At 39.9% G+C, this 26838-nt stretch overlaps 1 protein-coding gene across 2 annotated transcripts; it reads left to right on the top strand.

Moving 5' to 3' along the window:
* The first annotated feature begins 1374 nt into the window (after nt 1-1374).
* LOC128687428 (HIG1 domain family member 2A, mitochondrial) lies at nt 1375-26838 on the top strand. 2 transcript variants are annotated; one of them, XM_053774902.2, is made up of 3 exons: nt 1375-1534; nt 3395-3567; nt 23657-26838. In XM_053774902.2, the coding sequence occupies exons 2-3, from the start codon at nt 3402-3404 to the stop codon at nt 23812-23814; spliced, it is 324 nt and encodes a 107-aa protein (XP_053630877.1). In that variant the 5' UTR covers nt 1375-1534; nt 3395-3401; the 3' UTR covers nt 23815-26838. The 2 variants fall into 2 exon arrangements, with proteins under 2 accessions (XP_053630877.1, XP_053630878.1); XM_053774903.2 differs by lacking the exon at nt 1375-1534 and adding an exon at nt 2073-2279.

Raw genomic sequence — 26838 nt, 5'->3', positions numbered from 1 at the left:
TACAATGCATAATGTGGAGTGTCACCTATAGAAACACTGTAAGCAGAATTTATAGCACACTGCACATCAGGTATAACTTCATCCCAAGTTTCACTGTTGGGATTGATAGTGGCTCTTAAGACATCAAGTACTTTCTTATTGGTTCGTTCCGCTAACCCATTGCTGGCAGGATGATGAGGAACAATGGTGGATTTAGAGATCTTGTACAAGGTACACAAATTTTCAAGAATCTTATTACAGAATTCACCTCCATTATCTGTTACTAGGGACTTAGGGGTGGTATGCCTGCAGATAATGCGTTCTTTAAACGCTTTAGCTACTGTCTCTGTAGTCTTATCTGCAATAGGAACTAACTCACAATATCTGGTAAAATGGTCTACCATAGCACACAGATGTTTGTTGCCCTGGAGGAAACATTGGAAATTAGTTAACAAATCTAGCGCAACTCTTTCCCACGGTTCGCTAGTAGTTGGATACACTTGGATTGGATTAGGACCATTAGCATTACCTTTATGTTGCATGCAGACACTACATTTCTTAACATACTCAGAAATATCAGTTGCCATACGAGGCCAAAAGTATTTCAATTTGGCTTGTTTTACTGAACGATCCATACCAGGGTGCGCAACACCTGGTACATCGTGAACTAGCTGTAAGGCTACATTCACTAGTGACAGTGGAATTACTAACTGGTATACTCTTCTGCTGGAGTACCCAACTCGGCTGTTCGATACAGTAATTCTTGGTTCATGACAAAGTCACTGATGGGTGCCGGTGGCTTCACAGTCAGAATAAGATCTTCCTGGAGCAGGAATCGAATCACACCAGACCACATGGGATCTGTTCGTTCTTATTGGAGGAATGAACAAATTCGGTGGAGTGGATGACTCCGCCTCTCTCTGTTCCCTATCTCAGACTGCCCCACCAGTGCCTAGAGGGTGAGCGGTGTTTAAAAACATGCTATGGTCAGCAGCAACGTGAATAACAGTCAGTGATTCACACAGACGGTTGGTAGTGAGTCATCTACTGGTAACTGGTTACTGGTAACTGGTACTACTGAGAGATGACGCACTGACTTTCTTGGGTTATCCTGGGTGGCTAACCCTCAGGGGTTAAAAATCTGAACGAAATCTTATCTTATTATTATTTTTATTATAGAGCACGAAACAGTTTAAGCCTTTAAGGACCCTTCCAAACTCCACAAGATGAATGCCAACAATGACAACATCAACCTGAGAAAATGTTTGACTCTCTAGATCCTCAGGAGATCCTGGCCAGTACTTGCACCTTCTTACTGACCTCGGGGCGCACTGAAGACATATAATACTTACTGCCACTAGTCAACTTCTGCTTTGGTCAAAGTTTCAATAGCGGACCCTGGAAGGAAGGCTCGGTACGGCGTACACTGTTAGTGGCTCTATAAACCCCAACAATAATAAGAAGAAAAAGATCAACTCAAATTACGGCGTATGCTGGCAGTGGCCCTGAAACCCAACAGAAGAAGAAAATAAACTCAAATTATCACCGTCGTTAAGTAAGATAAGATAAGATTTCGTTCGGATTTTTAACTCAGGAGGGTTAGCCACCCAGGATAACCCTAGAAATACACAAATAACCCGCACATAAAAGAGAGAAGCTTACGACGACGTTTCGGTCCGACTTGGACCATTGACAAAGTCCAAGTCGGAGCGAAACGTCGTCGTAAGCTTCTCTCTTTTATGTGCGGGTTATTTGTGTATCGTTCCAGTCACGGTATTGTGCCTTCTTGTTATTTAACCCAAGAAAGGCAGTGGCCTGGTGATAAAAGCTCTCGCTTCACACGGCGAGGGTTTAGGTTCGATTCTCAGGCAGGGTAGAAGCATTGTGCGCGTTTCTTTACCCCTGTTGTCTATGTTCACCCATCAGTAAAATGGGTACTTGAGTGTTAGTCGACTGGTTTGGGTCGCATCCTGGGACACGGACCTAATTTGCCTGAAATGCTCAGCATAACAAGCAGCTTTCTATATAGTAGTATGTCATTGATGTCAGCTAGGACTGTATACCTTGTACATGTACTTGTAGTGAATAAAGATATTATATTATATTGGGGTCCTCAATCTTGTCCCCCAGGATGCGACCCACACCAGTCGACTAACACCCAAGTACCTATTTGCTGCTAGGTGAACAGGACAACAGGTGTAAGGAAATGCATTGAAATGCTTCTACCTTGCTAGGAATTGAACCCAGGACCTCGGCATGTGAAGCGAGAGCCTTGCAAGCCAGGCCACAGTTACACAAAAGTACAGTTAAATAAATTTACGTGAATTACAATTAGCAGGCATAGTAACATGTAAATTATCTAAGATAACTCAAAAATGTTTTGACTTACTTTCATTGGGATCTTTGTATTATCTTATTATTAAAAGCCAGTGACTTATTTTCATTGAGATCTTTGTAATATGGAAATAAATATGGAAATATTAAAAGCCCAGCTATAAAGTACAGTAGAAATCACTCGCAGTTATGACCTTGAAAATGAAAGCAACTATATAACTTAACTGCATACATAGAATACTTGTGCTTTATCATATATAATTTCATATTCTTTAAAGTGTGTGTATGTAGTACAATTTACACAGGGAAGTGTGTATCTGGTACAGTTGACACAGGGAAGGGTGTACATGGTATAATTTCATATTCTTTAAAGTGTGTTTATGTGGTACAGTTTACACAGGGAAGTGTATATGTGGTACACTTTACACAGGGAAGGGTGTACATGGTGCAGTTGACACAGGGAAGGGTGTACATGGTGCAGTTGACACAGGGAAGGGTGTATGTGGTACAACTGACACAGGGAAAGGTGTATGTTGTACAATTGACACAGGGAAAGGTGTATGTTGTACAATTGACACAGGGAAAGGTGTATGTTGTACAATTGACACAGGGAAAGGTGTATGTTGTACAATTTACACAGGGAAGTGTGTATGTGGTCTAGTTTGCACAGGAAAGTGTATGAGGTATAGTTTGCACAGGAAAGGGTGTATGTGGTACAGTTTACACAGGGAAAGGTGTATGTGGTATAATTTCATATTCTTTAAAGTGTGTATGTGGTATAGTTTACACTGAGGAAGTATGTATGTGATCTAGTTTGCACAGGAAAGTGTGTATGTGGTATAGTTTGCACAGGAAAGGGTGTATATGGTTCAGTTTACACAGGGAAGGGTGTATATGGTACAGTTTACACAGGGAAGGGTGTATGTGGTACAGTTGACACAGGGAAGGGTGTATGTGGTACAGTTGACACAGGGAAGGGTGTATGTGGTACAGTTGACACAGGGAAGTGTGTATGTGGTATAGTTTCTCAGGAAAAGTGTGTATGTGGTATAGCTTACACAGGAAATTGTTTTGCTTCTAGCGTGAGGATGGTAGATGACAAGACAAACGATGTGTCTGCTGCTGCATCACAGGAAATGTTGAGTGACCTGGACTGGATCACGCTGAAGAAGGATATTGGTTCCGAGCACCCACAAGAATTGTCTGGTGATAAGTTCAAGAGGAAGTTTCAAGAAAATCCATTTGTACCAGTTGGTGAGTAGAACTCTTTTTTTTTTTTTTTTGTGGAGAGGTGCTCTTAAAGAAGTATTAAGATTTTCTTTGGATTATTAACTCAGGATGACCTAATAAAGTCAGGATTTCATTGAGGGTTGTGCATCTTATGGGCCTTTGGATTATTTTGTGTATGCAGTAATTTGGAATAAAAAATTTGGATTATTTTGTGTATGCAGTAATTTGGAATAAAAAATTGTAGTCTGATTGTCACTGGGGGTCTTTTAATCCATTTTCCCTGAATGCAACCTATATCAATCACCTAACATATTTTTCCCCTCATAAAAGTATTTTTTATGGCTAGTACATTAGTGTATTTTAAAATAAAATGAAATAAAGGACTACCTACCTGTAGCACCTGGGATCAACTGGAGTGTGTTTAACGGGTCAAATCCCTTGCAGCCCAGTCCCAGACTAGACCAGGTGGATGGCTTGGTTAATTAGGTTGCTAGTGCTAGCCGCACACAGTCCAACATATGCATGACAGCCAGACTAATCAGGAACTGACTTGAACTTATCCAGTTCTCCCTTGAAGATGGTTAGAGAGTTTTTTGGTAATTTCCATTATGCATGAAGAGAGGGGATCAGACTAGCCCCAAAAATAAATATAAGCTGCTTTTTTTCTTAATACTTTATGTACAATTAATGGTTTTTGTGTAAGATTACACTGGCTTTTACTGATACTTTATGTGTTGAATTTCTGATGCTCTTTAAAAAACTAATGCTTTTGTGTTGTCCAGTGTTGCATGCCTCCTATGTGTTAACACTTTTTACATGAATAGTATGTATATAATATATATATATATATATATATATATATATATATATATATATATATATATATATATATATATATGTGTGTGTGTGTGTCGTGCCGAATAGGCAGAACTTGCGATCTTGGCTTAAATAGCAACGCTCATCTTGCCATATAGGACAAGTGAAAATTTGTGTATGCAATAATTTCGCCAAAATCATTCTTAACCTAACAAAAAAAATGTATTTCACTGTGTTTGTTTAGTATTAAATTACTGTAAACAATTCTAAAATATATATAGTTGGGTTAGGCTAAAATAAATTGTTCTTGTTATAATAAGGTTAGGTAAGTTTTCTAAGATTCTTTTGGTGCAAAATTAAAAAATTTTACGTTAACATTAATGAAAAAAAATGTATCTTTAAACGTATAAGAGAAATTTTTAGAAAGGACTTAATTTTAAATGAGTTCTTGCTAATTGACCAGTTTTACATATTCGGCACAACATACATGTATATATATATCATTTTTTTTTTTTCAACAAGTCGGCAGTCTCCCACCGAGGCAGGGTGACCCAAAAAAGAAAGAAAAATCCCCAAAAAGAAAATACTTTCATCATCATTCAACACTTTCACCTCACTCACACATAATCACTGTTTTTGCAGAGGTCCTCAGAACACAACAGTTTGGAAGCATATACGTATAAAGATACACAACATATCCCTCAAAACTGCTAATATCCCGAAACCCTTCCTTTAGAGTGCAGGCATTGTACTTCCCAATTCCAGGACTCAAGTCCGGCTATATGAAAATAACCGGTTTCCCTGAATCCCTTCACTAAATATTACCCTGCTCACACTCCAACAGATCGTCAGGTCCCAAGTATCATTCGTCTCCATTCACTCCTATCTAACACGCTCATGCACGCTTGCTGGAAGTCCAAGCTCCTCGCCCACAAAACCTCCTTTACCCCCTCTTTCCAACCCTTTCGAGGACGACCCCTACCCCTCTTTCCTTCCCCTATAGATTTATATGCTTTCCATGTCATTCTACTTTGATCCATTCTCTCTAAATGACCAAACCACCTCAACAACCCCTCTTCTGCCCTCTGACTAATGCTTTTATTAACTCCACACCTTCTCCTAATTTCCACACTCCGAATTTTCTGCATAATATTTACACCACACATTGCCCTTAGACAGGACATCTCCACTGCCTCCAACCGTCTCCTCGCTGCTGCATTTACCACCCAAGCTTCACATCCATATAAGAGTGTTGGTACTACTATACTTTCATACATTCCCTTCTTTGTCTCCATAGATAACGTTTTTTGACTCCACATATACCTCAACGCACCACTCACCTTTTTTCCCTCATCAATTCTATGATTAACCTCATCCTTCATAAATCCATCCGCCGACACGTCAACTCCCAAGTATCTGAAAACATTCACTTCTTCCATACTCCTCCTCCCCAATTTGATATCCAATTTTTCTTTATCTAAATCATTTGATACCCTCATCACCTTACTCTTTTCTATGTTCACTTTCAACTTTCTACCTTTACACACATTCTCAAACTCATCCACTAACCTTTGCAATTTTTCTTTAGAATCTCCCATAAGCACAGTATCATCAGCAAAAAGTAACTGTGTCAATTCCCATTTTGAATTTGATTCCCCATAATTTAATCCCACCCCTCTCCCGAACACCCTAGCATTTACTTCTTTTACAACCCCATCTATAAATATATTAAACAACCATGGTGACATTACACATCCCTGTCTAAGACCTACTTTTACCGGGAAGTATTCTCCCTCTCTTCTACACACCCTAACCTGAGCCTCACTATCCTCATAAAAGCTCTTTATAGCATTTAGTAACTTACCACCTATTCCATATACTTGCAACATCTGCCACATTGCTCCTCTATCCACTCTATCATATGCCTTTTCTAAATCCATAAATGCAATAAAAACTTCCCTACCTTTATCTAAATACTGTTCACATATATGCTTCAATGTAAACACTTGATCTACACATCCCCTACCCACTCTGAAGCCTCCTTGCTCGTCCGCAATTCTACATTCTGTCTTACCTCTAATTCTTTCAATTATAACCCTACCGTATACTTTTCCTGGTATACTCAGTAAACTTATTCCTCTATAATTTTTACAATCTCTTTTGTCCCCTTTCCCTTTATATAAAGGGACTATACATGCTCTCCGCCAATCCCTAGGTACCTTCCCCTCTTTCATACATTTATTAAACAAAAGTACCAACCACTCCAACACTATATCCCCCCCTGCTTTTAACATTTCTGTCATGATCCCATCAGTTCCAGCTGCTTTACCCCCTTTCATTCTACGTAATGCCTCACATACCTCCACCACACTTACATTCTGCTCTTCTTCACTCCTAAAAGATGGTATACCTCCCTGGCCAGTGCATGAAATTACCGCCTCCCTTTCTTCCTTAACATTTAAAAGTTCCTCAAAATATTCTCGCCATCTACCTAATACCTCCCACTCCCCATCTACTAACTCCCCTACTCTGTTTTTAAGTGACAAATCCATATATATATATATATATATATATATATATATATATATAGATATATATATATATATATATATATATATATATATATATATATATATATTTATATATGTGTGTGTGTGTGTGTGTGTGTGTGTGTGTGTGTGTGTGTGTCGTGCCGAATAGGCAGAACTTGCGATCTTGGCTTAAATAGCAACGCTCATCTTGCCATATAGGACAAGTGAAAATTTGTGTATGCAATAATTTCGCCAAAATCATTCTTAACCTAACAAAAAAAATGTATTTCACTGTGTTTGTTTAGTATTAAATTACTGTAAACAAATCTAAAATATATATAGTTGGGTTAGGCTAAAATAAATTGTTCTTGTTATAATAAGGTTAGGTAAGTTTTCTAAGATTCTTTTGGTGCAAAATTAAAAAAATTTACGTTAACATTAATGAAAAAAAATGTATCTTTAAACGTATAAGAGAAATTTTTAGAAAGGACTTAATTTTAAATGAGTTCTTGCTAATTGACCAGTTTTACATATTCGGCACAACATACATGTATATATATATCATTTTTTTTTTTCAACAAGTCGGCAGTCTCCCACCGAGGCAGGGTGACCCAAAAAAGAAAGAAAAATCCCCAAAAAGAAAATACTTTCATCATCATTCAACACTTTCACCTCACTCACACATAATCACTGTTTTTGCAGAGGTCCTCAGAACACAACAGTTTGGAAGCATATACGTATAAAGATACACAACATATCCCTCAAAACTGCTAATATCCCGAAACCCTTCCTTTAGGGTGCAGGCATTGTACTTCCCAATTCCAGGACTCAAGTCCGGCTATATAAAAATAACCGGTTTCCCTGAATCCCTTCACTAAATATTACCCTGCTCACACTCCAACAGATCGTCAGGTCCCAAATACCATTTGTCTCCATTCACTCTTATCTAACATGCTCACGCATGCTTGCTGGAAATCCAAACCCATCGCCCACAACACCTCCTTTACCCCCTCCCTCCAACCATTTCGAGGACGACCCCTACCCCGCCTTCCTTTCCCTACAGATTTATACACTCTCCATGTCATTCTACTTTGATCCATTCTCTCTAAACGACCAAACCACCTCAACAAACCCTCTTCAGCCCTCTAACTAATACTTTTATTAACTCCACACCAAGGCTATTAAACAGGTAACTGGGTGCCTGAAAATCCACAGCTATTGAGCTGATTGCTGTGAAGTTACACAAACTTATAGAAATGTACAAATATGTACAGTGGACTCCCGCATACCATTGGCATCACATAACGTTAAATCCGCATACCGATACATTTTATCGCTAAGATTTTGCCTCGCATACCGCTAAAAATCCCGCTCAACACTATTCGTCCGAGACGCATCTAATGTGCAGCCTGAGCCGGCCTCACATGTTCCGCCGGTAACATTGTTTACAAGCCAGCCTCCGCGGTAACATCCAAGCATACAATCGTAATATTTTGTATTATTACAGTGTTTTTGGTGATTTTATCTGCAAAATAAGTGACCATGGGCCCCAAGAAAGCTTCTAGTGCCAACCCTGTGGTAAAAAGGGTGAGAAATATTATCAAAATACTGTGGTACCATGGTCAACTGCTGATGCTGCTGCTGCTGTAGCACTGTCAGCTGCTGCTGCTGTAGCACCATCAGCTGCTGCTGCTGTACCACCGTCAGCTGCTGCTGCTGCTGCTGTAGTACCGTCTGCTGCTGCTGTAGCATCGTCTGCTGCTGCTGTAGCACTGTCAGCTGCTGCTGTAGCACTGTCAGCTGCTGCTGCACTGTCAGCTGCTGCTGTAGCACTGTCAGCTGCTGCTGCTGCTGCTGCTGTAGCACTGTCAGCTGCTGCTGCTGTAGCACCGTCAGCTGCTGCTGCTGCTGTACCACCGTCAGCTGCTGCTGCTGCTGCTGCTGTAGTACCATCTGCTGCTGCTGTAGCATCGTCTGCTGCTGCTGTAGCATCGTCTGCTGCTGCTGTAGCACTGTCAGCTGCTGCTGCTGCTGCACTGTCAGCTGCTGCTGCTGCTGTAGCACTGTCAGCTGCTGCTGCTGCTGTAGCACCGTCAGCTGCTGCTGCTGCTGTAGCACCATCAGCTGCTGCTGCTGCTGTATCACCATCAGCTGCTGCTGCTGTAGTACCATCTGCTGCTGCTGTAGCATCGTCTGCTGCTGCTGTAGCACTGTCAGCTGCTGCTGCACTGCCAGCTGCTGCTGCTGCTGCTGCTGCTGTTGTAGCACTGTCAGCTACTGCTGCTGCTGCTGTACCACCATCAGCTGCTGCTGCTGCTGTAGTACCGTCTACTGCTGCTGTAGTACCGTCTGCTGCTGCTGTAGTACCGTCTGCTGCTGCTGTAGCATCGTCTGCTGCTGCGGTAGCACTGTCAGCTGCTGCTGCTGCTGCTGTAGCACTGTCAGCTGCTGCTTCTGCTGCTGCTGTAGCACCGTCAGCTGCTGCTGTACCACCGTCAGCTGCTGCTGCTGCTGTAGTACCGTCTGCTGCTGCTGCTGCTGCTGCTGTAGTACCGTCTGCTGCTGCTGCTGCTGCTGTAGTACCATCTGCTGCTGCTGTAGCATCGTCTGCTGCTGCTGTAGCATCGTCTGCTGCTGCTGTAGCATCGTCTGCTGCTGCTGTAGCATCGTCTGCTGCTGCTGTAGCACTGTCAGCTGCTGCTGCTGCACTGTTAGCTGCTGCTGCTGCACTGTCAGCTGCTGCTGCTGCACTGTCAGCTGCTGCTGCTGCTGCTGCTGCTGTAGCACCATCAGCTGCTGCTGCTGCTGTACCACCGTCAGCTGCTGCTGCTGTAGTACCGTCTGCTGCTGCTGCTGTAGCACTGTCAGCTGCTGCTGCACTGTCAGCTGCTGCTGCTGCTGTAGCACTGTCAGCTGCTGCTGCTGCTGTAGCACTGTCAGCTGCTGCTGCTGTAGCACCATCAGCTGCTGCTGCTGCTGTACCACTGTCAGCTGCTGCTGCTGTAGTACCGTCTGCTGCTGCTGTAGCATCATCTGCTGCTGCTGTAGCACTGTGAGCTGCTGCTGCACTGTCAGCTGCTGCTGCTGTAGCACTGTCAGCTGCTGCTGCTGCTGTAGCACTGTCAGCTGCTGCTGCTGCTGTACCACCATCAGCTGCTGCTGTAGTACCGTCTACTGCTGCTGTAGTACCGTCTGCTGCTGCTGTAGCACCGTCTGCTGCTGCTGTAGCACTGTCAGCTGCTGCTGTAGCACTGTCAGCTGCTGCTGCTGCTGCTGCTGTAGTACCGATGCTGGTGTGGCTTATTGAGAATACCAAGAAACAATTAACCCCAGAGGGTTAGCTACCCAGGATAACCCAAAAAAGTTATTGTCATTGAAGACTGTCTAACTTATTTCCATTGGGGTCCTTAATCTTGTCTCCCAGGATGCAACCCACACCAGTCGACTAACACCCAGGTGAACAGGGAAAAGCGCCTGGAACTAGTGCTCATATTGGTGAATTTAAAGCCAGCAAAGGTTGGTTTGAGAGATTTAAGAATCGTAGTGGCATACACAGTGTGATGAGGCCTGTTCTGGAAGAAAATGCCAAACAGGATCTACAGTACTCAGGAGGAAAAGGCACTCCCAGGACACAGTGTCTCATCAGTCATTGCTGCATCTTCAATAAAGGCGTCATTTATTCTTCATTTAGTAGAGTAGTACATGCACAATATATATTGTGCATGTACTACTCTACTATTGTACATGCATCCTTCTCTTTGTGTATAGGAAAATGTATATTTCATGTGGTAAAAATTTTTTTTTCATACTTTTGGGTGTCTTGCACGGATTAATTTGATTTCCATTATTTCTTGTGGGGAAAATTCATTCGCATAACGATAATTTCGCATAACAATGAGCTCTCAGGAACGGATTAATATTGTTATGCGGGGGTCCACTGTAATTCAGAAATAGACAAAATGTGGGGTACTTCCAGCAACGTGGTTTGGTATGTTTATGTTCATCCACTTGGCTACCAGACAAGTAACCTCAGTATTTTATGGGTTTGTCTATGTGAGATAATTTGTCTTAAACTGGCTAAAGTAAGAAATCAGATCAGTGACCATGTAGACTGAATCAAGAGGTGCAGAACTCTTTATAGTGTGGCCACATTTGGGTGTGCCAGTCTCATCTTAAACCAATGCAGTGGACCCTCGACCAACGATATTAATCCGTTCCTGAGAGCTCATCGTTAGTCAAAATTATCGTTAGTCAAGTTAATTTTCCCCATAAGAAATAATGGAAATCAAATTAATCCGTGCAAGACACCCCAAAGTATGAAAAAAAAAAATTTTTTACCACATGAAATATTAATTTTAATACACACAAACTGAAGAAGACATGTACAATTACATGACACTTACCTTTATTGAAGATCTGGTGATGATTGATGGGATGGGAGGAGGAGAGAGTGTGGATGGTGTTAGTGTTTAGAAGGGGAATCCCCTTCCATTAGGACTTGAGGTGTCAAGTCCTAATAGCTTATGTCCTGGGAGTGCCTTTTCCTCCTGAGTAATGTAGGTCCTGTTTGGCATTGTCTTCCAGAACAGGCCTGTTTCGTCACAATTGAACACTTGTTGGGGTTGGAATTTTTCAGCTTCACCATGCCTTATCACACTGTGTATGCCACTACAAATTCTCACTATAGGCAGCACACTCCACCAATATTCAATACACTAAACCTCCTCACCATACAAAACATCCATACTTACTACTGCACCTATTACATACATAGAACACTTAACTCTGATATTAACCCTCCCCTCAAACATCTCCTTGCCAACCTCAACAGAACACATGACCATAACACAAGGCACAGATCACTCTTTGATGTTCCTCGTGTCCATCTCACACTATGTAAAAACTCAATGCACATAAAAGGCCCTAAAATCTGGAATTCATTACCTGTAAATATAAAAGAAACACTACCTGTTTATAAATTCAAGTCTCTTCTCAAAGATCACTTACTCACCCAAAACCAAATAAATACTGAATAACTGAACCTTATAAATTGTATATCTTAAATGTTTCTCACAATTATATCACATAAATGTTAAACCTAAAACCCAATCTAACTTTATTATTTTTTAAATACACTACCTAACAGAATACTCCATTCTACTGAATGTACAACAATGCATACAACCATATGACCTGTCTTTGTAATACTCACTTGTGCTTTATAGTAACCTGTTTACATTAATGTTTTATCACTGATTTCATCATTGCTTAGTTAATCTTAAGTTAATTTTAAGCCAGCCCGTAATGCTATGCATAGTATAAGTGGCTTTGGCATACTGCTCTTACCTGTATTTGTTGTACCTCTGTATGTGTGCTCAAATTTTTAAATAAATAAAATAAATAAATAAATAAAACCAACCTTTGCTGGCCTTAAATTCACCAATATGAGCACTAGTTCCAGGCATTTTTTCTTGTTCACCTATGTGTTAGTCAACTGTCGTGGGTCGCATCCTGGGGGACAAGATTAACCCTTTGACTGTTTACGCATAAATTCTAGCAGCTTCAAATCAAACAGGAGAAAGTTGGTAGGCCCACATGTGAGAGAATGGGTCTCCATGGTCAGTGTGCACCATATAAAAAAAATCGGGGAGCCAGTGGTGCATTGTGGGAATGGCATTTCAGTCGTCCTTTTTCAGCATGCTTAGCGGTAAGATATATGTGACTCCCCAGCAAATCTGGGATTCTTCTCTTCCCAAGTGATGCTCTAACACAGATGGAAGTGTCATTGAAGATCAATTTCATGATTTTGAGGAGTTTGAGACCAAAAGCATTGGAGGAGGAGGAGGAAGAGGAGCAGGAGGAGGAGGAGGAAGAGGAATAAGAAGAAGATGTAATAATATTGTTCCCTTGAAGCAAGAAAAAAAAAGTCCACCCCATGACAGTGACAAGATAAGGGGAGATAACATCTGATAAGAGCTGACGTTTGATGAGTGTAAACGAGGGTGGGGGAGGGTGCAGCTGATAAGAAAAGATTAGATGATCATCGCCCTCCCTTTGTTTTTGCTGGTACACAAACATTTCTGTCTGTCTATTTGTCTGTCTGTCAAGCTCCCTGTCTATCTGTCTAGCTCTCTGTCTCAGAGAGAGCCACAAGACTGCATCATCACGTTTAGTTACATCTTCAAGCAGAGTATAGCACTTTGTCTGGATTTTTTGGGTTATCCTAGGTAATTTACACTATGTATACTTGTATTTATGTGTACCTGTGAGACAGAGATAGACAGATAGAAAGAGAGAGACAGATTGAAAGAGATAGAATGAGGGAGAAAGATAATAAGATAGAATGGAGGGGAAGCAGCATCCGGCCCCATTGTTTTGACAGGCGGTAGGGGGAGTGAGTAATGAGACAGTATGTCATTTTGACAGCCGCCGACTCCTGACTCAAAACAGTTATAAGCCACACACTAGCACACAAGACAAGCTTGCTGAATGAAGATAATAGCAGTTATATGAAAGTATCTAGTGACTATATATGTGTATATATATTATAGAAACCGTGGTGCAGCAACAGCTGACTGGTCCAGCAACAGCTGACTGGTCCAGCAACAGCTGACCGTGGTGCAGTGACAGCTGACTGAACCAGCAACATCTGACTGGTCCAGCAACAGCTGATCATGGTGCAGCAACAGCTGACTGGTCCAGCAACAGCTGACTGGTCCAGCAACAGCTGACCGTGGTGAAGCAACAGCTGACCATGGTGCAGCAACAGCTGACTGGTAAAGCAACAGCTGACTGTGGTGCAGCAACAGCTGACCATGGTGCAGCAACAGCTGACTGATCCAGCAACAGCTGACCGTGATGCAGCAACAGCTGACCGTGGTGCAGCAACAGCTGACTGGTCCAGCAACAGCTGACCGTGGTGCAGCAACAGCTGACTGGTCCAAAAACAGCTGACTGGTCCAGAAACAGCTGACTGTGGTGCAGCAACAGCTGACTGGTGCAGCAACAGCTGACTGGTGCAGCAACAGCTGACTGGTCCAGCAACAGCTGACTGGTCCAGCAACAGCTGACCATGGTGCAGCAACAGCTGACTGGTCCAGCAACAGCTGACCATGGTGCAGCAACAGCTGACTGATCCAGCAACAGCTGACCGTGGTGCAGCAACAGCTGACTGATCCAGCAACAGCTGACTGGTCCAGCAACAGCTGACCATGGTGCAGCAGCAGCTGACTGTGGTACGATAGTATTTCTCACCCTTTTTACCACAGGGTTGGCACTAGAAGCTTTCTTGGGGCCCATGGTGACTTATTTTGCAGGTACAATCACTTAAAACGTTGTGATAATATGAAATGTTCCAATTACATGTATATGTTTGGATGCGCCCGCGGTGGCTGGCTGCTTGTAAACACTGGCGCCCATGGGACAAGTGAGGAGCGCTCAGGCCGCAAGTGGACACGTCTCGAATGGAACAAATGATGCATTGGTCAAGTTTTTTAGCGCTAGTCAAGGCAAAATTTTTGCTTTAAAATGTATCACTAGTCAGATTTAACATTATACGATGCCATCGTTGGTCAAGGGTCCACTGTACTGTAAATCTGAGTACTGTGCTGATATATGTCAAGCTGACTTTTTTTATTAGGCATTATATTTAAAAAAATTATGATAGCTGTTATTTGCTAGTAAATACAGTACAGTGGACACCCGGATTTCGTCCGGTGCGGAAATCGTACAATTTGGATTTCGACCACTTTCTTCGGTGAAATTTTTACCCTGGGTTTCGTACGTCTTCGGAAATCATCTGTACCAGACATGTCCGCCTGGGCCGCTCATACTTTTGTGACTTACTCTTGAGCACATTAAATGTCTTATTTTACGTTAATATAGACATTTTCATTAATCCATCTATGATATTTTCTTCAAAATTATATAAGAAACACATTACATAGCATATAAACATGCCTTTGTTACTCATTCACTAAGAGTGTCCCTCTAGTCTTAACGCCAAAGTAATAATACGTACTAATCCATAATAATAATCACTGTTTGGCACATTAAATGTCTTATTTTACGTTAATATAGACATTTTCATTAATCCATCTATGATATTTTCTTCAAAATTATATAAGAAACACATTACATAGCATATAAACATGCCTTTGTTACTCATTCACTAAGAGTGTCCCTCTAGTCTTAACGCCAAAGTAATAATACGTACTAATCCATAATAATAATCACTGTTTGGCACATTAAATGTCTTATTTTACGTTAATATAGACATTTTCATTAATCCATCTTTAATATTTTCTTCAAAATTATATAAGAAACACGTTACATAGCATATAAACGTGCAATGTTTATATGCTATGTATGTTTTAAAATAATCACTTTTGGGCACATTAAATGCTTTATTTTATGTTAATATAGACATTTTCATTAATTCATCTATGATATTTTCTTCAAAATTATATAAGAAACCCATTACATAACATATAAACATGACATGCAATGTTTATATGCTATGGAGGGGTGGTAGTCGGTGGAGGGAAAACATTACGTTTTGTCTGGTCCAGCATTAGAGAAAACGTGTATGAATCTGCATTGGCCCAGTCACTGCCCTTAATACGTAACACTTTTGTTTACAATTCTCGGCATGAATTATTCATTACTTCTCCCTTTGTTTATGATGGCATCTAAAGGTAGTTATTAGAAATGATTAAACTTAGTGAACATGGTATGTCGATGGTAATAATATGGCTCTGGGCTGCAGTGTAGGTAGCCGGTTGGTGTAGCCCAGGCTACCTACTGGCTACCTACACTGACTTCCTACAAATAAGTACTACTCACTTCTCGCCCTACAATAAGACTACAAATATTTTAAGGTAAGTAATGAATGTACTGTGTATGTATTTTACTTTTTATTGTTTCTTAATGCCTAGTTCTATTACTAACTTAATATAAGTTAATGTAAACTTGACAACCCTACACCTGTTGTGGAATCTATTGTAGATTTGGGGAAGTCCATGGAGTTGGATGTGAGTGGCCAGGATGTGGAAGAGTTGGTGGATGACCACAGGGAAGAGCTAAGCACTGAAGAGATGCAGCACTATAGTTATTATCCATAAAATTTATTTTTGGTTAATATTTTTGGGTGTGTGGAACGGATTAATTGGATTTAAATTATTTCTTATGGGAAATATTACTTCAGTTTTCATCCATTTCGGATTTTGACCTTTCTGGAACGGATTAAGGATGAAAACTGGGGGTCCACTGTATCTCAACAACGTTATTTTTTTTTTTTTTTTTCACACTGGCCGATTCCCACCAAGGCAGGGTGGCCTGAAAAAGAAAAACTTTCACCATCATTCACTCCATCACTGTCTTGCCAGAAGGGTGCTTTACACTACAGTTTTTAAACTGCAACATTAACACCCCTCCTTCAGAGTGCAGGCACTGTACTTCCCATCTCCAGGACTCAAGTCCGGCCTGCCGGTTTCCCTGAACCCCTTCATAAATGTTACTTTGCTCACACTCCAACAGCACGCCAAGTATTAAAAACCAATTGTCTCCATTCACTCCTATCAAACACGCTCACGCATGCCTGCTGGAAGTCCAAGCCCCTCGCACACAGAACCTCCTCTACCCCCCCCTCCAACCTTTCCTAGGCCGACCCCTACCCCGCCTTCCTTCCACTACAGACTGATACACTCTTGAAGTCACTCTGTTTCGCTCCATTCTCTCTGCATGTCCGAACCACCTCAACAACCCTTCCTCAGTACTCTGGACAACAGTTTTTGTAATCCTGCACCTCCTCCTAACTTCCAAACTACGAATTCTCTGCATTATATTCACACCACACATTGCCCTCAGACATGACATCTCCACTGCCTCCAGCCTTCTCCTCGCTGCAACATTCATCACCCATGCTTCACACCCATATAAGAGCGTTGGTAAAACTGTACTCTCATACATTCCCCTCTTTGCCTCCAAGGGCAAAGTTCTTTGTCTCCACAGACTCCTAAGTGCACCACTCACCCTTTTCCCCTCATCAATTCTATGATTCACCTCATCTTTCATAGACCCATCCGCTGACACGTCCACTCCCAAATATCTGAATACATTCACCTCCTCTATACTCTCTCCCTCCAATCTGATATCCAATCTTTCATCACCTAATCTTTTTGTTCTCCTCATAACCTTACTCTTTCCTGTATTCACTTTTAATTTTCTTCTTTTGCACACCCTACCAAATTCATCCACCAATCTCTGCAACTTCTCTTCAGAATCTCCCAAGAGCACAGTGTCATCAGCAAAGAGCAACTGTGACAACTCCCACTTTATGTGTGATTCTTTATCTTTTAACTCCACGCCTCTTGCTTTAAATATGGTGCACCTATGTCTTAAGATCATATACTGTAATATCTGTATATAGTTACTGTAATATCTGTAGTATATGGCTACTGTAGTGGCACTTAAAATAAAATAAAATCTTTATTTCCTACAAACACAAATAGAAGTTACAGTAATTACATATACAGTTCATTTGGTTACTGTTTTCATCCAGTTATAATACAAATACAGTTTGAAACAGTTGTATGTTCTATAGATAGCCACTTATTATTTTTATTTATTATCACACTGGCCGATTCCCACCAAGGCAGGGTGGCCTGAAAAAGAAAAATTTTCACCATCATTCACTCCATCACTGTCTTGCCAGAAGGGTGCTTTACACTACAGTTTTTAAACTGCAACATTAACACCCCTCCTTCAGAGTGCAGGCACTGTACTTCCCATCTCCAGGACTCAAGTCCGGCCTGCTGGTTTCCCTGAACCCCTTCATAAATGTTACTTTGCTCACACTCCAACAGCCACTTATTATGCAGAGCATTTCAAGTAAATTAATCCTAAAATTTACATAGTACAGCCTCTCCTCACTTAATGACAGAGTTCCATTTCTGAGACCACATCGTTAAACAAATTCATCGCTAAGTGAGGAGCATACTATAATGGTAGTGAGTTTGTGTCAACCATCTTTGATATTGTTTTAATATCACCTTTGCACCATTTATAACATTTCTGGTATATTTTTAAATGTTTATACAGTAGTGTACTGTATATTAAGATAAACAGAATAGAGGAAATCAGCTCTAATATACATTTAGGTATGAATGCTGGTCAGAGAGCCCGTGATAAGTCCGAGGTGTCAGTAGACGAGTACTACGTTGCTAAGTGAGGAAAGGCTCTACTTAATTCTATTCCTAGCATATAATTATAAACATTGTGTGACAGTATGAGTAATTCATTCAAGTCATAAGTATGATGTGACATCTTGCAAATGATGTGTTGGATAATTACAGACAATTTACATTAAATTTATAGTGGCTCATTGATGTTCATTTATGGAGTGATAGAATTATAATGGTGATGATAATGCCTGAGTATTCATGATCGGTTACTAGATATAACATTTAAGTAAGATTTAACAGGTGCTTTTTAACAATGTTGTTAAAGCTGTTTACAGATAGGGAACTTTTGGTATTTTCAATCAACAAGTTCCATATTTCTTATCCTATTATTTACACTGAATTTCTGAACAAGTCATACGCTCAGCAGATTTCTGCAGAGTAACAATAGAATTGTGGTAGGTAAAGATTAGAGAGTAGTACAGAGTGAGCAGGGATGTTTGGGGTACATAATAGTGCTTTGTTAAGAGAATGCCCATATTAGTTACTGTATATGTAATCTTTATTAATGATTGGCCAAAAATTCTTAATCAAGATACCATATAACTGATGTGTGTCTCCTTACTGGGAAAAAAATGTCTTTCTGTTGTTGTACAATAAATATCCTTAAAATGTACAGATACAGTGGAATCTCGGCTTACGAGTGCTCCGCCATGCAAATTTTTCAGGATACGAACTGTCATTTGGTTGATTTTTTGCTTCTACACACGGACAAAATTTCAGGATGTGAATTTCCCCCTCAAGGGAGGTTCCTTAACCCTTTCAGGGTCCGTGCTGTAGATCTACGGCTTTACGTTCAGGGTCCAAACCATAGATCTACGCCAAAATTCTAGCACCGTCAAATTTAGTGTAAAAACGCTGGTAGGCCTACATGTGAGATAATGGGTCTGCGTGGTGTGTGTATGCCGTAAACAAAAATTCTAGGCTCCCGCATAGCTTTGTGGGAACGCCGGCTCAGTTACCTTTGTTCACCATGCCTCGTCGCAAGGCAGCTCTCACTCCAAGGAAAATTGGGACTCTCCTCTTCCTATCTGATAGTTCTGACTCTGATGGAAGTGGAAATGAAGACGAATTCTTTGGCTTTGATCAGTTAGTGACCGAAAGGAATGACCAGGATATCGATAATAGTTCAGAAAACCCTGACGATCCTCAACCTTCTGCCTCTGGTTTGGGCACTCCTCAGTTATGGTCAGTTGTACCTCATTGCAAGAGAAAACTATTATTTTCGCGTGGCCAGGCCTGTGACTTCAGTAATGATGATGATAGTGAAGTGGATTGTGATTTTATTGCTCTTGACGATCATTTGAGTAGTGATAGCGAGGCAGCATATTCACCAGTGAAGCGTCGGTATATACGCCGCCACTTGCGCTCGGGTAGTGTTCCCTATGCAGTGCCCAGGGGACGGAGTACATCCCGGAGTACATCCCAGAGTACATCCTGGAGTACATCCCAGAGTACATCCCATGGCCCTACACCAGGAACAGACTGAAAGTGAGGATGATGTGGCTACACTTGGCATGGATAGACCACAGGCATCAGTAGGTGGTGGTAGTGGTGATGGTAGTGCCACGGCCATGCATGACTCATCAGCCCAGGCTGGGAATCACGCTGCTGACTCCTCAGTTCAAGGACAAAGCGGAGCATCAGCCACCAGCCCACCACAACCACAACTACCAGCACAACCAGTCTATGATGTTCAGTATCCACCAGCAAACCGTATGTGGGATTGGCAGCAAAATCCCAATTTTGTTCCCAAGCCCCACCACTTTGATGACTCTGAAAGTGGAATTCTACCTACTTGTCCCCTTGGAACCACTGCCAATGAACTGGAATTTTTTGAACTGTTCTTTGACCAGCCCTTGATGGAAACTATTGTCAGGGAAAGTAACAAGTATTTTGAGTACACCATGGCAAATACGATGATATCACCACAGTCAAGACTACACCAGTGGAAAGAGACGACTGTTGCAGAAATGTATTTGCTTTTTGCAACAATAATGCTTATGCCTCATGTCTATAAGCATAATATAAAAGCATACTGGTCCACAGATCGGCTAATTTCTACCCCGGTCTTCAGTGAAATCATCCCAGTGAACAGGTTTATCTTACTGTTACATATGTTGCACTTCTCTGACAAAATCAGGCCTGACAGAAGTGACAGGTTATACAAGATTAGAAATGTTTTTATGTATCTGAAAGAAAAGTTCAGCATGTACTTTTATCCATTCAAGAATCTTGTACTTGATGAATTTTTTATTTTGTTCAAAGGTAGACTGTCATTCAAGCAGTATATACCGAGCAAGAGGAAACGCTTTGGTATAAAGCTGTTTGTACTCTGTGACTGTGACAGTGGCCTGGTATTGGATATTGTTGTATACACGGGAAGTAAAACATTAAAAGATACCAGGATGTTTTTGGGTATCTCAGTTGACATAGTGAGAAGCATGATGGCACCTTATCTTGGTAAGGGGCATACATTATATACCGATAACTGGTACACAAGTCCTTTACTCAGTGATTGCTTGCGAGTGAATAAGACAGATGTGTGTGGCACAGTGCGTTCTAATCGTAAATATATGCCCAGGTTCAATGCAGGTGCTCATGGTGATGAGGTGCAGGCGTTTACTGCCAATGACATCATGGCATTACGGTGGCATGACAAACGAGATGTCACATTGTTGACGACCATTCACCGTAACAAAATGCAAGACAGTGGCAAAGTTGATAGAATGACTAATGAACGTATTCGAAAACCAGTGACAGTGATTGATTTTACACAAAACATGCGCTTGGTTGACAAATGTGATATGCAGATTGGCTTTGTTGATTGTGTTTGTAAAAGTTACAAGTGGTACATGAAACTTTTCTTCCATCTCATGGACATTTCAATGCTCAATGCATATAATATGTTCCAAGTGAAGACTGGCAACAGACCACCATATGGTGAATTTTGTTTGTCTGTTGTCAGACAACTCATAATGAAATACCAGGTAACAACACCTGCTATACAAAACCGTCCTCGAACTCCTCAGGATATACCCAAGCGTTTGAGGAGGGAAGGTGATCATTTCATAATACAGCTTCCTGCAACCAAGACGAAATTTGCTCAGAAGAGATGCATTGTCTGTGCACAAACAAAACGACGGCAACAAAGACGCAAAGACACTCGGTTTATGTGCGAGGAATGTACGGTACCTCTGTGCATGGTGCCTTGTTTCAAGGAGTTCCACAAGCTCCAGCAGTTCTAAAAACATGTCCAGTGATTGTAAATATGTAAATATATGATAGAACATTAGTATTATACAAGATTTGTGCATGTTTATTGTAATAAACAAAAGTGGTAAACAATAATATGATAATAACTTTAGTGCGGTTATTGTGTTCATTACAGCAAGTTTATATATATATACACCTACCATCCGACTTACGACTGAGTTCCATTCCGAGAAACCAGTCGTAAGTCGAAATGGACGTAAGTCGAATTTTACTACTGAATATCAACATCACATTTTTGTAATGACTTTATTTTATTGTTTTATTTTGGTATTTCATGTTTTACTTTACTTTTTATGCTGTTAGTACTGTATTTTATACTGTAAGGTTTAGGATAAACGCTGTGTACAACACAAATAGTTGTTTATTTCCCAGAAATTTGGCATAAAAAACACGGTCGTAAGTCGAGTGGTCGTAAGTCGAGCAGGTCGTATGTTGGATGGTAGGTGTACATTATATACAGTATTGGTTACTCAGGCCCTAAATGTTAGTAGGAAAAGAAAAAAATTAGAAAAGAAAAGAAAAAACTATAAAAAACGTAAAATAAAGTAATGCGCGTACGTGGAAATCATCAATGTTGCCACCACCTGGTCATTTTGGGTCAACTTCTCGGCACTGTATCTTGGTAAGTACTGATCAGAATTTTTTTTTTGTTTTATTACCTTCACAAAAATATACTCTTTAATTCTGTAAGAAAAAAAATAATTTTTTTTTTTTTTTTTTTTTCAAAATTTCTTGGACACTGGGGCACCCCTTCTGATTTTGGCCTTGGACCCTGAAAGGGTTAAATAAATAAATAATAAAATATTTATTTATTTGCAAAGGTTACAGTGTGTGTTTACATATCATAATATGATTGGAGCAAAGAAAGCCTCTATCATGCTCGAGGCATTTTGGGCAGACTTAACCTAATACTAATAGACTACTAAGTCTAGACAGGTGAAAAGTGTACTAGTAGTGGCTACCAATGTTTTGCTGATGGTGGCACCAACTACTGGCAGCCTTTTAAAGTTTCTCCTTACTGTTGTTATTATTATTATTATTATTGTATTATTATAATCATTATTATTATTATTGTTGTTGTTGTTATAATAATTATTATTATTGGTATGTACATGGTGATGGGCTCTTGATCTAGGGAATTGGATCTGTGCTCCAGTTCCCTAAATTAATGATAATAATAGTAATTATAATTATGCATTAATAATAATTATATGTATGTATTAATAATAATAATAATAATAATAATAATAATAATAATAATAATAATAAAAATACATACAATATAATAGTAATAATAATAATAATATGTTGTCATTTTTAGACATTTTTCGTTATTTTTTTCATATTTTTGTGCCGAATGCTTCAAAATACAAATTGGTAACCCTCTGGGTGGCTGTAGGTACTGCTAGACCATTGCTATCGCAGTGCCAACCAAGGGTCAAAAAGAAGAGGTGTGCCGCTCTGAGTGACCGTAGCAGACCCTTGGGATGCATAAATTTGTCTTATACTATTGTACAAATTTCTTACACGATGCCTCGCCCAAAGAGACAGTATTTGCATACAATCAGCAAGAAGCTCAGGAAGTGATGAGAAACTATGAAAAAAGCTAGAGAAATGAAGAAGGCACTAGCATAGGGTGAGGCAGCTGGCCGCTGCCGCCACCACCACCACCACTGTGGCCATAGTGATCATGTCTTCACCTATATATACATCTATCTTGACCACACCTGCGGTTACATATGTGACAACCTCACCACTAATCATAGATAAACACAAGCTAGGTGTCGGGTTATGGACTGGGAAGATACTAGAGTGGGAGGGTAAACGGCAGATGCTTTCTGCCGCTGCCAGCGTCGCCATCACTTGCCATATTATGGCCTATTTTATGCATTCTAGAGTATATATCATGTTTCTATTTTATTAATATTATTTATTATGTCACATTAGATGAATTGTGATAGATAACTAAGCTGTAGAGTTGATATTAGCATTATTTTGTCATGCCTCCTGAGAGGCTGGAACGGATTAATTGCATTTCAATTAATTTAAATGAGGAAAATTGACTCGGCATACGAACAAATCAGGATATGAACAAGGTCATAGAATGGATTAAATTCATAAGCCGAGGTTCTACTGTACAATATTTTGTTTTTCTAGATGTAAATTTTTTTATAATTCTCATTAAAATGTCTGGTAGATTACATTTTGGGAGTTTGTATAATTTTCTCTGTTAATAACTTTTTTTTACAGGATGTGGATTAACAACAGCAGCCCTTTGCTATGGTCTGTGGAGTTTTAGTTCAGGTCAACGCAAAACTTCCCAGAATATGATGAGATTCCGTGTTTTTGCACAGGGCTTTACTGTCATTGCTATGATGCTAGGCATTGTAAAGGCATCACTTAAATAGTAAAATAATTAAAATATATTGGCAATGTAGGTAAACAAATTAGTTAATACAGTGTACTATCTACTAAGATAAATTTTCAGCACCAAAATTTATTTTCTATTTGTAAAATAGAAAATATGTGTACTAAAATTACTAAACAACTTTGATTTTATTATTCGTTTCCAATACATATAGTATAATTATGTCTAGATGAGAAAGAAATTGCCTCTGTATCACTAGCAAATAAAATGGCCATGGTTACTGACTAATACTTGGAATTTGAGCATTATTTTACAATTTACTCAACCCACACATAGGGGCAAAAACTCATCATTAGTTTCTTTCTCATATGTGTGGGTTATTTGTGTATTGCTCCAATCATAGTTTTGTGCCTTTTTATTCTTTATAGTTTACAATTTATAATACAGCAAACCCTTGATGTAATGGATTAAAAGGGGGATTGTCAGTATGTCTGTTATGTAAGAATGTTAAAAAAATAGCAAAAATTGCACTAAATTAATCTAGTATATAGCTAATGTAGTACTGCACACACAATTTACAGATATGATGCAATAAACATTGAAAATAAAGAGGTTAAAAGTATAGTTTAACCAGTGGATTTTGTCCAGAATTTTAAAAGCTTTTTAAAAGCCTGTTCATACAGCCTATGTACATCATGGAATTAGTAAATATCTCTTGTGCAGATTGTTATTTTGGGAGATATTAGCAAAAATAGTACATTTAGTTTGGTTGCACAGCATGTCTTGACCAATTAATGCTTAGTATGTGCTGAATTGTGTCATACGCCAGCTGAATGTCAAAATAAAATAAAATCAGATGCTTTATTTCCTTGTAAAGCTTACAATGTGTGGTTTACATGTTATAAAATATTAATTACAAAGAAGGCCACTAGCATGCCTAGGCATTTCTAATTATTTTTATTTTATTAACACACTGGCCGATTCCCACCAAGGCAGGGTGGTCCGAAAAAGAAAAACTTTCACCATCATTCACTCCATCACTGTCTTGCCAGAAGGTGCTTTACACTACAGTTTTTAAACTGCAACATTAACACCCCTCCTTCAGAGTGCAGGCACTGTACTTCCCATCTCCAGGACTCAAGTCCGGCCTGCCAGTTTCCTTGAACCCCTTCATAAATGTTACTTTGCTCACACTCCAACAGCACGTCAAGTAATAAAAACCATTTGTCTCCATTCACTCCTATCAAACACGCAGTATGTTTGAACATATATTATTAGATACATACATAATTAGATACATACCTAATTATCTTAGGCAAACTTAGGACTAACTTAAGATTTAATAGGCAATGGCTATATTAGGAATTTTATGTTTACAGTCATTTAGGTGGGTGTAAGTGTAAATTAGGGGGGAATTATAGATAACGAAAGTAAGACTATATTGTTTTGGATGTATTCGTGATACAAAAAGAAAATTAGGTGGTTTTCATTTGGTTAGCTGATGATGGGGTGTGTTAGGGAGATATGTTTTTTAACAGGGGTTTTAAAAATGGTGGTTGAGTCTATGGTTCTAGAGTTTTCAGGCAGGGAGTTCCAGATTTTAGGCCCCTTTTATGTACATTGAAATTTTGTAGAAGTTTAGCCAGACACGGGGAATGTCATAGAGACTTTTGTGTCTGGTATTGTCTGTGTGTCCTGTTGCAACCGTCAAGAAAGCATTTCAGTTCATGGTTAATATTAGAATTTATGGTTCTGTAAATGTAGGTTGCACAGTAGTAAGTATGGATGTTCTGTACGTTGAGTAGGTTAAGGTCTTTGAAGAGTGGGGGTGTGTTTTGTCTTGCATTGGATTCCATGATAATTCTTACTGTGGCATTCTTTTGAGTTATTATTGGTTAGGTAAGATTGTTATGTTTGGTTTGGTTAGGTTAAGTTACATTTAGTTAGGTTACATAGTATGACCTGACAATGCCATCAGTAGATAAGCATCTTTGTTTATGTTTAGCCATGCACATGACATGATCCAGCTAGCTGAGTGACCACAATAAGTGTATTATTTTCCTTATTCTTCTTTCTTTCAATGCACCAGCCATATCCCACTGAGGTAGGGTGGCCCAAAAGGAAAAACGAAAGTTTCGCCTTTTAAATTTAGTTATATATACAGGAGAAGGGGTTACTAGCCCCTTGCTCCCGGCATTTTAGTCGCCTCTTACAACACGCATGGCTTAAGGAGGAAGAATTCTGCTCCACTTCCCCATGGAGATAAGAGGAAATAGACAAGAACAAGAACTAGAAAGAAAATAGAAGAAAACCCAGAGGAGTATGTATATATATGCTTGTACATGTATGTGTAGAGTGACCTAAGTGTAAGTAGAAGTAGCAAGATGTACCTGAAATCTTGTATGTTTATGAAACGGAAAAAAAGACACCAGCAATCCTACCATCATGTAAAACAATTACAGGCTTTCGTTTTACACTCACCTGGCAGGACGGTAGGACCTCCCTGGGCGGTTGCTGTCTACCAACCTACTACCTACATTTTCCTTATTATCTCCCAGAAATAGCAGTTGGCTTACTCATTCTGTGTTGTGCATAGGCTGTACAGTATGTATCATAAAGCAGAAATACTCAAGCAATGCATTATGTAAGAGGAATGTATTATGCTGACCAATGCATTATGTAAAAGGAATGTATTATGCTGACCAATGCATTATGTAAGCAATGCATTATGCTGACCAATGCATTATGTAAGAGCAATGCATTATGCTGACCATTGTTATATGTTGACAAATGCATTGTGTAAGAGCAATGCATTATGCCTACTGGCCCATGTTTTGCAGGTACTTCTCAAATGTAACCCTCTCAACTTTATATTTGTTCAACTTTTTTTATAGACTTCTCAAAATTTTAGCTTCATAAATGATCCAGTGGTGTGCCCAGTAGTCCTATTGTAGCTTTTCACTGGACATGTCACCCCTGTATAAATTGCCCTCCTTCCTCTAATGTATATACTGCTGATGAGGACCCCAGGTGGTAGTTGAAATATATAGTTAGTTTCATTGCA

The sequence above is a fragment of the Cherax quadricarinatus genome, chromosome 40, assembly GCF_038502225.1.
Source record: "Cherax quadricarinatus isolate ZL_2023a chromosome 40, ASM3850222v1, whole genome shotgun sequence".
NCBI classification, from domain to species: Eukaryota; Metazoa; Arthropoda; class Malacostraca; order Decapoda; family Parastacidae; genus Cherax; species Cherax quadricarinatus.
The sequence above is the reverse complement of the archived record's forward strand: the minus strand, read 5'-3'. Positions and strand labels throughout refer to the sequence as shown.